Source organism: Mesoplodon bidens, assembly GCF_964165515.1.
Source record: "Mesoplodon bidens genome assembly, chromosome: 10".
NCBI lineage: Eukaryota > Metazoa > Chordata > Mammalia > Artiodactyla > Ziphiidae > Mesoplodon > Mesoplodon bidens.
Genome location: NC_138172.1, coordinates 40532440 through 40545940, shown reverse-complemented (window position 1 = coordinate 40545940; position 13501 = coordinate 40532440). Strand labels below are relative to the sequence as shown.

At 38.1% G+C, this 13501-nt stretch overlaps 1 protein-coding gene across 1 annotated transcript in view; it reads right to left on the bottom strand.

The window, feature by feature from the left end:
- The window catches only part of SMARCC1 (SWI/SNF related BAF chromatin remodeling complex subunit C1), a 179421-nt gene that overhangs the window by 40339 nt on the left and 125581 nt on the right, over window positions 1-13501 (bottom strand). Inside the window, exons 22-24 of the mRNA XM_081247501.1 lie at window positions 4464-4519; window positions 3615-3729; window positions 2780-2934 (exon numbers count right to left, since the gene is read on the bottom strand). Of these exons, the coding sequence (XP_081103627.1) occupies window positions 2780-2934; window positions 3615-3729; window positions 4464-4519 (326 nt within the window). The remainder of the gene's footprint in view (window positions 1-2779; window positions 2935-3614; window positions 3730-4463; window positions 4520-13501) is intronic.

Genomic DNA, 13501 nt, shown 5'->3' with positions numbered 1-13501 from the left:
TGGAGCTAGATCTAGAACCTCTAATTACCACTCCATGTCAGAGTGTGACAAACAATTAAAATGTATCAAGGAAAACGCTTAATAACAAAGCTGTTTACAGATTGAGAAGAACAAAGAGAGAATAAGAGATAACTTGGATAGGCTAGATAAGTTGTACTAATTACAGTAATTTAAGTGAATTCCTTACCCCTTAATTACCATGTAGTACAAAAATGATTATGTGTGCTGTGAAATGTATCAGATCCAGCTATAAGTGGCACTGAACAATTCATGTGTGCCAAGTCATGTAGCATGAGCATGTGAACACTTTCACGAATCAGTGGAAGACATAGGTGTTCTGAGAACGAAGACCCAAGTTCCCAGTTATTAGAAGTAAGATTGAGTGATGATGAGGGAGTAGAAATTCAGTGACCTGGAAAGAAAATGTTCTTTGGACATTCTTCTAAACCTTGCATGGACTATCCAAGGGCCAGGGCAATTGATCCATAAAAGCAGTGAAGGAGTCAAACAGCTGTGGCAAAGTGGTCAGTGGTACACAGTATACAAACTTTTGTGCCCAAAGCTGCACATATTAACAGCTATGAAAACATCATGAAGCATTCGTAAAACTTTTTATGGTAATCTACCATTTTAGTTCCTTCTTTGGCAACTTACAGTGAAGCACGCATAGTAATATAGAGAGGAGAAATAATGGGAAGGAACAGTGAGAGAGGCGTGCTCTGTGAAGGGGAGGGTATCCAAAAAAGCCCAGCTGGAGATGGGAGAGGGGGGCAGTTTGTCTGGTAGAACTGCAAGAAACAGTTCAGGACAGACAGGCAAGAAATGACACTTGAGAAGTGAGAAGGGTCCCGATCATGAAAAACTCCCAAATTCCCTAAGGAGATCGAGAGAGAGACAGGGAGGTTATTTAAGAAAGTATCATGCTCATATTTGTTTGTTTAAAGATTCTTCTGCATATGATTCCTTTCATATGAAGTCATGGTGTTAGGAGACAGGCTAGCATCTACTCCTGAAGGGAATCACAGTAACTGGAAGGGACGTGAGGAAGCTTCTGGTGAGCTGGTAAGGTTATGTTGCTTGATATGGGTGCTGTTTGTGAGTCTACAGGTGGGTTCAGCCTGTGAAAACATTCATTAGTTGTAGACATATATATCTACTTATTTGTATATAAGTTATACTTCAATGAACAATTGAAAAACAAAAAAGATTACTCTGGCTGATGAACAGAGAATGGGATGAAGGAAACAGGCAATATATGATGGGGTGCGGGGGTGGGAGGGCCTGGGCATTATCGGATGAACTAGAGCACCAGGAAGGATCTGGTGGCTGAACAGCTATGGAAAATGAAAGAATGAGAGGAGTCAAAAGTGACTTGAGTGAAGACTGGGTGGATGGCTGTGCTATGCCCTGATAAAAGGCATACAGGAAGGAAGCCCTCCTGGCTTCCAGCTCCTCATTTATAAAATGAGAAAATGTGCCCAAGACAATCCTTAAGGTCTCTGATATCCCTGATGACAGTATGAACAGTAAGAACTTGGATAGCTTAGAGACAATGAGATAGCCAGGAGTCCAACCTGGCAGAAGACAGAGACTAAAAAAAATGCTTCCAGTGAAGGAAGAACAAAACCAAACAAATGTGAAACAACAGTCAGACTGGTGTCTATATCAGTATTCATTTAAACAAGAGTACACCTCATAAATTCCTAGAGGTTGGGGGTGGTAGAGGATAGAAAATACCTAAAATTGTACTTAAGAACCATGAAGATCAGGAGGCATCTTTGGAAGAGACTGGCTAGTATGATTATGCAGAACCTCGATCTACTGTGAAGTAACATTCAGCTGGGGTATCTGTCTGAACTGACTCAGCAAGACTGTGACCTGTAAACACCCCTCCCCGACACAGTCTGCATCTACGTCAGACGGGTAGGCTCTCAAAACAGTAGTCTTATGGTTTGAACTGGGTCATCTATGGATCTGTTATAAATCATACTACACAGATTAAACTCCTGGAGAAGTAGTTCACAGCAGCTAAACAGTCTGGGGGAATTAAAGACCATGAAAAACATCTTTACCAATGGATCAAGAACAGCTCAAGATAAAACGATTAGCTATGTTCTAGTAACCACTGCTTGAAATGTGGTGACCTATAATGACAGGAAACTACTTTTGAGGGTAAAATAGAAAAGGGGTAAATAGATTTTTAAAAACTTGACATATTCATGCCTGGAATGCTTTGAAGTGCTAAATTAAAACAAAGCAGGGAAAATGACATTCTCTTTTCTTCTTAAATATGTTGGGAAGCCAATACTATGTTATAAATAGAGAAAACCACCCCCAGGAAAGCTGGCAAATTCAAGAAGAAAAAGAGCTATTTAGGTTCCCTCTCTTTCAGTCTGTAAGAGGAGGGTGAAGTATTTATACAGGGAAACAGATTTTTGTCTTAAAAATTACAAATACTTCAATCTGGTAGAAATTATTGGAACTATAGTCCAAGACACGTTCTGCAGAGAGACTTTAAATTCTGCCTTCAATCACTGAAGTCTTCACAAGACTGAAGGACACAATGAATAAATTGAAGGCAGCCACCTTTTAGGATCAAGTCTGCTATTTCCACCATTCTCCTGCCTGTGGAATTCCTAACCGAGAAATGTCACTCAAGCAAATAGTCATCTCCTATGGGGTGCAAGGCTCTTTATACTAAATGTTCCCAAGAACCTCAAAACAGTACAGTCATTCACGGCTTAAGAGAGCACTAGGAAAAGAGCTGTCAGGGGCAAACCTTGGCTTTGGTTGCAGCTGAGGCGAGAGCAGCTGCTGCGGCTGTGGCTACATTTCCTTCAGAAATTTCATGTTCTACTTTCTTCTTCCCAATATCACTTTCTCTTTCTTTACAAGTATCAGTGAGTTCCTTGTTCTCTTCAGTCTCCTTTTCTTCTGGGGGGGAAAAAAACCAAACCAGAAAGCTTTATTACCAGTGTGCCCAGTCTCAATAGGCCATCTTACTTCTCACCTCTGCCACATGATGAACTAAGACTGATGCTACAAAGAGATCTCAGTGCCTTTTGCTTCTTAAGATTTCTACTGAACCATTCCATGCATGTAAGTCTGCTTCTATTTGAGATGGATGTTCTAAATAGTACACTTTGTCTTTTCTTTATTTCTCTAAGCTCTCTGTGTAGTTCCCTTGAATATAAAGGAAAATTCAGGGGAACTAAGCCCTAAGACCAATATGTTTGCTCATCAGTCAATGAAATGCTCTGGGAAACCCAAGGGTCTGAAGAAAATCAGAAGCTGAGAACAGAGTACTTCTGCAAGTCTTTCGAGTCAGGCAGGATGGGACACGCCAGCAACGGACTGGAAATAAAATGGCAGGTCTGTGTGGTGACTTCAGTCACAGCTGAACAACTTGTTTGTCTATATATCACTGAAAACAACGTAGCCACTAGCATCAGCACTGGTACCTAAGTGCAAAATAAAACTCAAATGCATATTTACTGTTATGTTAAGAAACACGTAATAAATGAGGGAATATTTCTACACAATTTAACTGCCTATATTTCTCCAGTGCTTTTACTGTTTTACATAATAAAGTCCGAAGAGTTTCCTCAAATTACCTGATTTGGTATCTTCACTAACTTCACTATCCTGTTCTTTCTCACTATTTTTTTCATTTTCTCCATCTTGAGCTTTATCACCTTCATCCATTTCATTCTCCCCTTTGTTTTCTGCCTGAAAGGGTTACAAAAGAAGAGGAGAGAGAATGAGAAAAAAAATTGTCCTTTTACAAGTGATATTATCTTAGAATAACAAAAGGTTCCACTATTTTTGGGAAGAAATGGATTAGGTTCAGAAAGGTCTTGGAGAGAAAAACTGGAAAAGAAATTAATAAATTCAGAGAAATACCACCTTTCACTACCCTCAACTCATGAGTGCTCACGAGACTTTAAGTCTCCAAAGCACAAAGTCCCCACCCTCTCTGCTATAAGCCTAGGGATACAGTGTCCAAAGGAATGTCAGTGGGACTCACTTTCATTATTTACTGGCTAAATACTAAATAACTAAACAAACAAACAAATAAATAAATGGTTAGTTGGCTAGAAGGACTAAGAGCATTTAAAATGCACAGCATTGTTTAAACAACAAGGTCCTACTGTATAGCACAGAGAACTATATTCAGCAAAGAACTATAGAAACTATAGAAAACTATATAGAACTATATAAAACTATATAAAATTATATAGAAACTACAGAACTATAGAAACTATAGAACTATATTCAGCAAAGAACAAAGAACTATATTCAGCAAAAACTTAAACCAGCAAAGCCCAAATGGCTGATAGAATCACTTATAGTCCTTTGAGAGAGACCCAAAAGATCAAAATAAACCCAAACTGTTATGCTGTGAAAGGTAGTGCTCTCTGGCTTGCCTGTTGTGGGAGAATTCAGACAGACTGATTTTTTACCTTTTCAGGCTGCTGACCATCAGTATCTGTTTCCATTTTTTCCTCTTCAGCTCCTTCTACAAGCAAAGGAATAAAAACAAGTAGTAGTACAATGTGGGGGAAAAGTAAAAGCTATTATAAAGCTGTGAAAGGGGCTTCCCTGGTGGCGCAGTGGTTGAGAGTCCGCCTGCCGATGCAGGGGACACGGGTTCGTGCCCCGGTCTGGGAAGATCCCACATGCCGCGGAGCGGTTGGGCCCGTGAGCCATGGCCGTTCAGCCTGCGCGTCCGGAGCCTGTGCTCCGCAACGGGAGAGGCCACAACAGTGAGAGGCCCGCGTACAGCAAAAAAAAAAAAAAAAAAAAAAAAAAAAAGCTGTGAAAGTGTCTGAAATACCACCACACACAGTAATACGGACAAATCTCACAAGCATAAGGTTGACATAAAATAACACATACTTTATGATTCTACTAATTTAAAGTTCAGAAACAGATGAAAGTAATCCGTGGTGTTAGAAATCAGGAAAGTGGTTAACCAGGAAAGGGGTGGGTTCAAGAGTGGCTTTGGGGCTTCCCTGGTGGCACAGTGGTTGAGAGTCGCCTGCCGATGCAGGGGACACGGGTTCGTGCCCCAGTCCGGGAGGATCCCACATGCCGAGGAGCGGCTGGGCCCATGAGCCATGGCTGCTGAGCCTGCGCTCCGCAATGGGAGAGGCCACCACAGTGAGAGGCCCGCGTACCGCAAAAAAAAAAAAAAAAAAAGAGTGGCTTTGTGCTAAGTGCCGGTAATGATCTGTTTCTTGATCTTGGGGCCCTTTACATGACTGTGTTTAATTTGCGAAAATGCACTGAACTGCCCACTGAGGGTTTTCATTTTTCTGTATGCATAAAAATTAAAGTTCAAAAACACCTTTTAAGTAAAAAAAGGCAAAAATAATTTATTTTTAAAGATACTTAACAAGTTATATATATTGAGTCAGTCAGATACTAGAGAAACAGTGCAGAGCTAGAGATTCACTGAACCTCAAGAGCATCACACTCTGGCTGGGGAGGACATAAGCCAACAAGCCCACTGTGTTTGTGTACAGATAAGACACTGTGGGAAGCACAGAGGGTATGGCTATCTCAGTCAGGGAAGGATTATAATTGCATGAGAATTTTTGAGGCAGACATGGCTGGGGGGTGGGGGGTGGGGGGCGGGGGCAGTGGTATTACTTGTATAGAGAAGGACATTTCAAGGAAAGGAGGCAAAAAGACTCAAGGGAGTAGGGGAAATTTAAGTTGTGGTGAGACTAGAAAAGAGACGAGAGATCAAAAAGAGGGAGATAATGCTGATAAGCGCTGTATAATGAAGAGACCTGAATGTTGTGCTAAGGAGGCCTTAAATACATCCTGTAGATAAAAAGTTAACAAAGACTTAAAAACAAAAACATGATACAATCAGATAAATATTTCTGGGTTTAGAACTTTATACATAAACAAATGTTTCAAACATAATGAGGGTTTGTTGTGGTTTTAAATAAAAACATTCAAGTACCCTATAGCTTAAATTTTATATTGTCCTCATAAATTATAAGGCCAATAGCATTTATACTCAATGAGAATATTTAAACATATTAAACAATGATGTTTAAAACTAACAGTGTTAAAGTTACCAAATAGGAAAATCTCTATTTTTCCAACTCTTAAGAATATAATAGGATCTTCTTGCTTCCAGAATTACAGCTGAATAGGAGCTCCAAAGGACATGATATTTTCAGACATCATGAATCTCATATCAGGTAGAAGAGCTTTTAAAGATCACCACCTTCCCCAAAATGCCCAAGGCCTACAGACCAGAAGTGGGATCAGAGTGTGGAAGTAGTGGGACCAGGTTCTGATTATTTGGGAATTTGAAAGGGAAAGGTTGCCTAGACATATTTGCTTCTAATACCTCACCATCAGGAAGTTGAGCCCATGGACTAGCCAGCTGCAGGGCAGGAAAGGAAGCCTAGGATTCCTGCATAGAGAGACAGCCACAAGGATGGCCAATGTGATCTCAAGCCAGTGGCAACCCCTGGCTACCTGAAAAAGCAGCAGAAGCATCCTCTGCAGATAGTTTTTCCAATTCCAATTTTAGCCAAAAAGACATCAGAGTAATAAGCTCAACAAAGAGCAAACATCAAGAAAGAAAGCCACTAAGACTGAACAGAAACATTAATCAACAGATTCAGAACCTGAGGATTGCCAATATGAGATTTGTCAGACCCTCAATCTAGTGTAGCTATGGATGCAATGTGTAGAGAATCATAAAGATCTCCCATCAACATGAGAGTATTAGAGTTGATCAGAAATTTAAAAAAACAAAAACCCAAAAGATAAAAATATTTCCTAGAAATGAAGTCAGGGTAAACAGATTAAACCAGATGAAGAGAGAATTACAAAACTGTAAAACACATCTAAAGAAAGGATCCATATATAGAACGGGACAATGGGGAATATGGAAACATGGAAAAAGATATGCCAGGCAAAACCGAATCCAAGGAATGGCGGTAGCCTTTCTGTGGTACTGTAAGTCAATATAGGCATTAAGAATAGAGTATTATTAGAAGTAGACGGTAAAACATAATGATGAAAAAGGTTTAATTCACCAAAAAATTGTTAACTTTTTATACTTTTAGGAACCTAATAAGAGTGTCAAACTATATAAAGCAAAAACTGACCAAGTGGCAAAGAGAAAATGAAAATGTACATCACAGTAGGGAATTTGAACAGACTTGTCTCAATTAAGACATACAGTGGATGGTTCTAACATATACATGTAGAATTCTACACCTAACAATTAGAGAATATATACATATTAATTTCAAGCTTACATGGAACATTAAAAAAAATACTGATCACATCTTCCAGCACACACACACACACACACACAAATCAATAAAGTTTAATCCATTCTAAAAAAAAAGAAAAAAAACTGATCACATATTAAGCCATAAAGCTAGTTTTTACAAATTTCAAAAAGTCAATGATATACAGACTAACTTCTCTCACTACAATGCAATTAAATTAGAAGTTTAAAATATAAATTTCTCTGTGCTTGGAAATATAATTTTGAGAATCAATAAAAATAGCACTTAGGAGGAAATGTAAATGTGAAATAAGCCTTCTTATTTTTACATTAGAAAAGAAATAAAGGTTCAAAGTCTACAAGCTGTACATCCTTTTTTTTTTTTTTTGCGTTACGCGGGCCTCTCACTGTTGTGGTCTCTCCCGTTGCAGAGCACAGGCTCTGGACGCACAGGCTCAGCGGCCATGGCCCACGGGCCCAGCCGCTCCGCGGCATGTGGGATCTTCCCGGACTGGGGCACGAACCCGTGTCCCCCGCATTGGCAGGCGGACTCCCAACCACTGCGCCACCAGGGAAGCCCTGTACATCCTTTTTAAGAAAATAGAAAAGAAAAACAGAATATAGGAGGGAGGGAGAAAAAAATTACAAGAGTAAAAAAAAAATCAAAGAAATTTAAAAAATAGAGTTTAAATATATAACAGAATCATATATCTCTTCTGTGACAGATCAAGAAAAGAGATGAAAGGCACAAATTAATAATATTAGGAATAGAAGAAAGGTCATAACTATTGATAAAAAAGCAAAGGTCAAAAAGGAAGTTGACAACAACCTACTGAAGAGGTGAAAATACTTGCAAAGATGACTGATAAAGAGTTAATATCCAAAATATATAAACAGCTCATACAACTCAATATAAAAAAAACTCCAATTAGAAAATGGGCAGAAAACCTGAATAAACATTTTCCAAAGAAGACATACAGATGGCCAATAGGCACACGAAAAGATGCTCAAAGTTGCTAATCATCAGAGAAATGTAAATCAAAACCCTAATGAGGTATCACCTCACACCTTTCAAAATGGCTCTCAACAAAAAGACCACAAATAACACATGCTGGCAAGGATGTGGAGAAAAGGGAACCATAGTATACAGTTGGTGGGAATGTAAATCGGTGCAGCCATTATGGAAAAACAGTATGGAGGTTCCTCAAAAAACTAAAAATAAAACTTCCATATGATCTAGCAATTCCACTCCTGGGTATATATTCAAAGAAATGAAGACACTAATTCAAAAAGATACAAGCAACCCAATGTTTGTAGCAGCAGTTACTTAACAGTGGCCAAGATATGGATACAACCTAAGTATACACCAAAGGATGAATGGATAAAGAAGATGTGGAATACACGAATACACACACACACACAGGAATATTACTCAGCCATAAAAAACAATGAAATTTTGCCATGTGCAACAACATGGATGGACTTGGAGGGTACCATGCTTAGTGAAATAAATCAGACAGAAAGACAACTACTCTATATTATCACTTATATGAGGAATATAAAAAATAAAACAAACTAACATAACAAAACAGAAAGACTCACAGATATAGAGAATAAATTAGTGGTTACCAGTGAGGAGAGGGAAGGGGAGAGCGGTAAGACAGGGGTCTAAACTATTAGGTATAAAATAAATAAGCAACAATGACATATTTTATAGTACAGGGAATATAGCCAATATTTTATAATAACTATAAATGTAGTATAAGCTATAAAAATATTGAATCACTATGTTGTACATCTGAAACTAATATAATATTGTAAATCAACTATACTTTAATAAAACAGTGTAAGTGAAAAACTTTAGGCCAAATAAAATAGAAAAATTAGATTAAATGAACAAATTATTAGAAAATTTATTTACTAAACAGATTTGGGAAGAAAAAGAAGTATACTAACAGAAAAACTGAAATAGTTTAAAAAAAACAAAAACACCACAGGTTCAGATGTTTTTACTGGGGAATTCTACTTTTTAAAAAAATATATACATTTATTTTTGGCTGCATTGGGTCTTCATTGCTGCACGCAGGCTTTCTCTAGTTGTAGTGAGCAGGGGCTACTCTTCGTTGCGGTGCACGGGCTTCTCATTGCGGTGGCTTCTCTTGTTGCGGAGCACGGGCTCTAGGCGTGTGGGCTTCAGCAGTTGTGGCTCACAGGCTCTAGAGCACAGGCTCAGTAGTTGTGGCTCATGGGCTTAATTACTCCGCGGTATGTGGGATCTTCCCGGACCAGGGCTCAAACCCATGTTCCCTGCATTGGCAGGCAGGTTCTTAACCACTGTGCCACCAGGGAAGCCCTCTACCAAACTTTTAGGCAAAAGATGATTATAATCTTCATAAACTTTTCCAGAGAACAGAGAAAAGGGAATACTTTCTAACTCATTCTGTGAGGCCAGTATAACCTTGATTCACAAAATCAGATACGGACAACAGATAAGGAATATGAGAGGACACTAGACTAAATCTCATTCATAATCACAAATGAAACACTCCTAAACAAAATATCTAAAGACAGAAAACAGTAGTATATAAAAAAAGGCAGTACATTATGACAGTAACAGAAGAGTGATATAACATTAATATGTCTATCAACTTATTTGCTCACACACATAAAAAGTAATAAAACTCAGTATCTTTCATGACAAGCTAGCTTTCATGACAAGGGCTAAAAGGAAAGTTCCTGTGCCCCCCAAAGATTGTTACTGATAATCCTACAATAAATGTCATTCTTCATGGAGAGGTGCCTATAGTATCCCCTTTAAAATCAAGAGCAAGACATGGATACCAGTACTACTACTTTCCTTTGATACTGCCATAGAATTCTTGGTCTAGGTAGTCGACAAAGAAAAAGAAATTAAAGAGGGCTGGAAAGGAAAGAAGAAAATACTTGTGATTTGCAGAGAATAAAACTATATACCTAGAAGAAATCTGCAGAAAAGTTATTAGAAATGACAGCGTTACAAGGCAGTTAGGTATAAAATTAACATGCAAAATCAACTGCGTTTCGATATGCTAACAAAAATCAATTCTAGATAAAGACACATTAAAAAAAAACTTGAATCATCTCCTAATCACAACACAAAAAGTGCCAACCATAAAACAGAAGACAAAGCTCTATTAAAATCAAGGACTTCTTTTCATTGAGATGACAAAAAGAACAAGTAATAAAATGAGAGAAAACACATGCAGCACAGCAACTAGAAGATTAGTACATCAGATTTATAAAGAAAAACATAAATACTATAGAAAAGTAAGTAAAAGACAAGAACAGTTATTTTACAGAATGACATATGACCAGTAAATTTAAGATACTCAAATTAGTTGTAAGAGAAATGTAATTTAAAACCATAAAAGAACATCATTTTACACCTGCTACATCAGCAGAGTCTAACACTAGGAAGGTGTTGGATCAAGTGTTACTGGTCAACTTTGGGAAAAAACTTGGAGTTTCCTAAAACAGTGCTGCTCATGTTCAAGGTTCAGTGTTCCAAAATGTTCAATGCTCTTTTCTCCTTTCCTTTATTAAGAAACCTACTTTATGAAAAAATGACAACTGAATTAAAGAGAGCTTAGTGATGCATACTTCTCAACTCAGTGTGGCAACTGGTCCACACTTCAAGTAGCGCACTGCATCTAAGCAAAACCCTATATGTGTACACTGTGAGGCGTGTACAAGATTGTATGTACATGCATGTTTGAAATAGAAAAACAGGAAACAACCCAAACTGTCTGTTCAACAATAAGAGAAGGGATAATTAAAATGAGTTATAATCACATACCAGAATATCTTACAGCAGTGGAAATAAATTAACTATGTTTACATGGATAATGCAACTTCATGAATAAATACTGAAAATAAAATACTGAGTTAAAAATAAAAGTCTTAGAAGTATAAATCTACCATGTTTTCTAAAGCTTAAAAACAAACAAAATTATAACCAACATATATTAAGTACATCTTTGTGATTAAAAATTGCTTATGGGCTTCCCTGGTGGCACAGTGGTTAAGAACCCACCTGCCAATGCAGGGGACACGGGTTCGAGCCCTGGTCTGGGAAGATCCCACATGCCATGGAGCAACTAAGCCCGTGCACCACAGCTACTTAGCCTGCGTTCTAAAGCCTGCGAGCCACAACTACTGAGCCCACGAACCACAACTACTGAGCCCGTGAGCCACAACTACTGAGCCTGCGTGCCACAACTACTGAGCTCGTGTGCCTAGAGCCCGTGCTCCGCAACAAGAGAAGCCACCGCAATGAGAAGCCCGCACACCGCAACGAAGAGTAGCCCCTGCTCGCCGCAACTAGAGGAAGCCCGCACGTAGCAATGAAGACCCAACACAGTCAAAAAATAAATAAATAAAATAAATAAAATAAATAAATATTAAAAATAAAATTGCTTAAAATGTAGTTGAACAATATTAAAAAATTCAGGATTCTTAGGGCTGGGAGTGGGAAGGGGAAAAGATTAGGTAAGAGGGAAACAGAAAGAAATTACTGGTAATATTCTAATTAGTTCAGATGAAATACGTAACATGCATTAAGACACATTAAAATATAACAATAAAATGACTTGAACAAAAAACCCAAATGCAGATGGGAGTTTTTTTAAGCTCCCAAACCTCACAAGTTACTCTTTTTTTTTTTGAGAATCATACAGGTGTTTTATTTATTTTTAACATCTTTATTGGAGTATTATTGCTTTACAAGGGTGTGTTAGTTTCTGCTTTATAACAAAGTGAATCAGCTATACATATACATATATCCCCATATCTCCTCCATCTGGTGTCTCCCTCCTACCCTCCCTATCCCACCCCTCTAAGTGGTCACAAAGCACTGAGCTGATCTCACCTCACAAGTTACTCTTAATTGAATGTGCATTAGGCCACCTTTGCTGAGTCAACAATTACACACTGAATAAGTATTATGTGGGAGAAATGCACAGTGTACACACATAGGGTTTTGCTTAGATGCAGTGCGCTACTTGAAGTGTGGACCAGTTGCCACACCGAGTTAAGAAGTATGCATCACTAAGCTCTCTTTAATTCAGTTGTCATTTTTTCATAAAGTAGGTTTCTTAATAAAGGAAAGGAGAAAAGAGCATTGAACATTTTGGAACACTGAACCTTGAACATGAGCAGCACTGTTTTAGGAAACTCCAAGTTTTTTCCCAAAGTTGACCAGTAACACTTGATCCAACACCTTCCTAGTGTTAGACTCTTGCTGATGTAGCAGGTGTAAAATGATGTCCTTTTATGGTTTTAAATTACATTTCTCATACAACTAATTTGAGTATCTTAAATTTACAGGTCATATGTCATTCTGTAAAATTCTGTAAAATAACTGTTCTTGTCTTTTACTTACTTTTCTATAGTATTTATGTTTTTCTTTATAAATCTGATGTACTAATCTTCTAGTTGCTGTGCTGTGTTTTATTTTATTACTTGTTCTTTTTGTCATCTCAATGAAAAATATAATTTTTTTAATAAAAATAATCTACATTTGAAATAACTAATCACAACCTATAGCTCTGCATTCTAAAAAGATAACACTCTCTCTCTATTTTAAGGCAAGCCAAATTTGGTATCAGCTCTTTAATTAGCTATGATTCCAAGATGAAGAGTTACATAATATTAATATCTATTCATATAATGATGGTGCAGTTACAGACAGATCCTCTGTAAGGGGGAAAATCTCAGACTTTTAAGGAGATGTCTATTAAGAGTTTAATTATGAGTTGTGTATTTCTCAAGATGCTACGTGGAAGAGTATGTAAAGTGTCTTCTATCAACATTTTTTTATAGCTGCTATTAGACATATTCTTGGGGAGAGAGAGAGAGAGAGAGAGAGAGAAAGAGAGGGAGGGAAGGAGAGAGGGCACGCGCACGCACGCTTGTCTTTGGTCTGAATTCTGACTAGAACTGTAAACCCTGAAGAGGTTGCAGACGCTCACATATCCCTTAATGTCATATTTTTAAATATCTATTTTATTTATTATTTATATGGCTGCACCGGGTCTTAGTTGCAGCAGGTGGGCTCCTTAATTGTGGCATATGGGATCTAGTTCCCTGACCACGGATTGAACCCAGGACCCCTGCAATGGGAGCGTGGAGTCTTAACCACTGTGCCACCAGAGAAGTCCCCTCCCTTAATGTCACCTTGTTGGTGTCAATAAA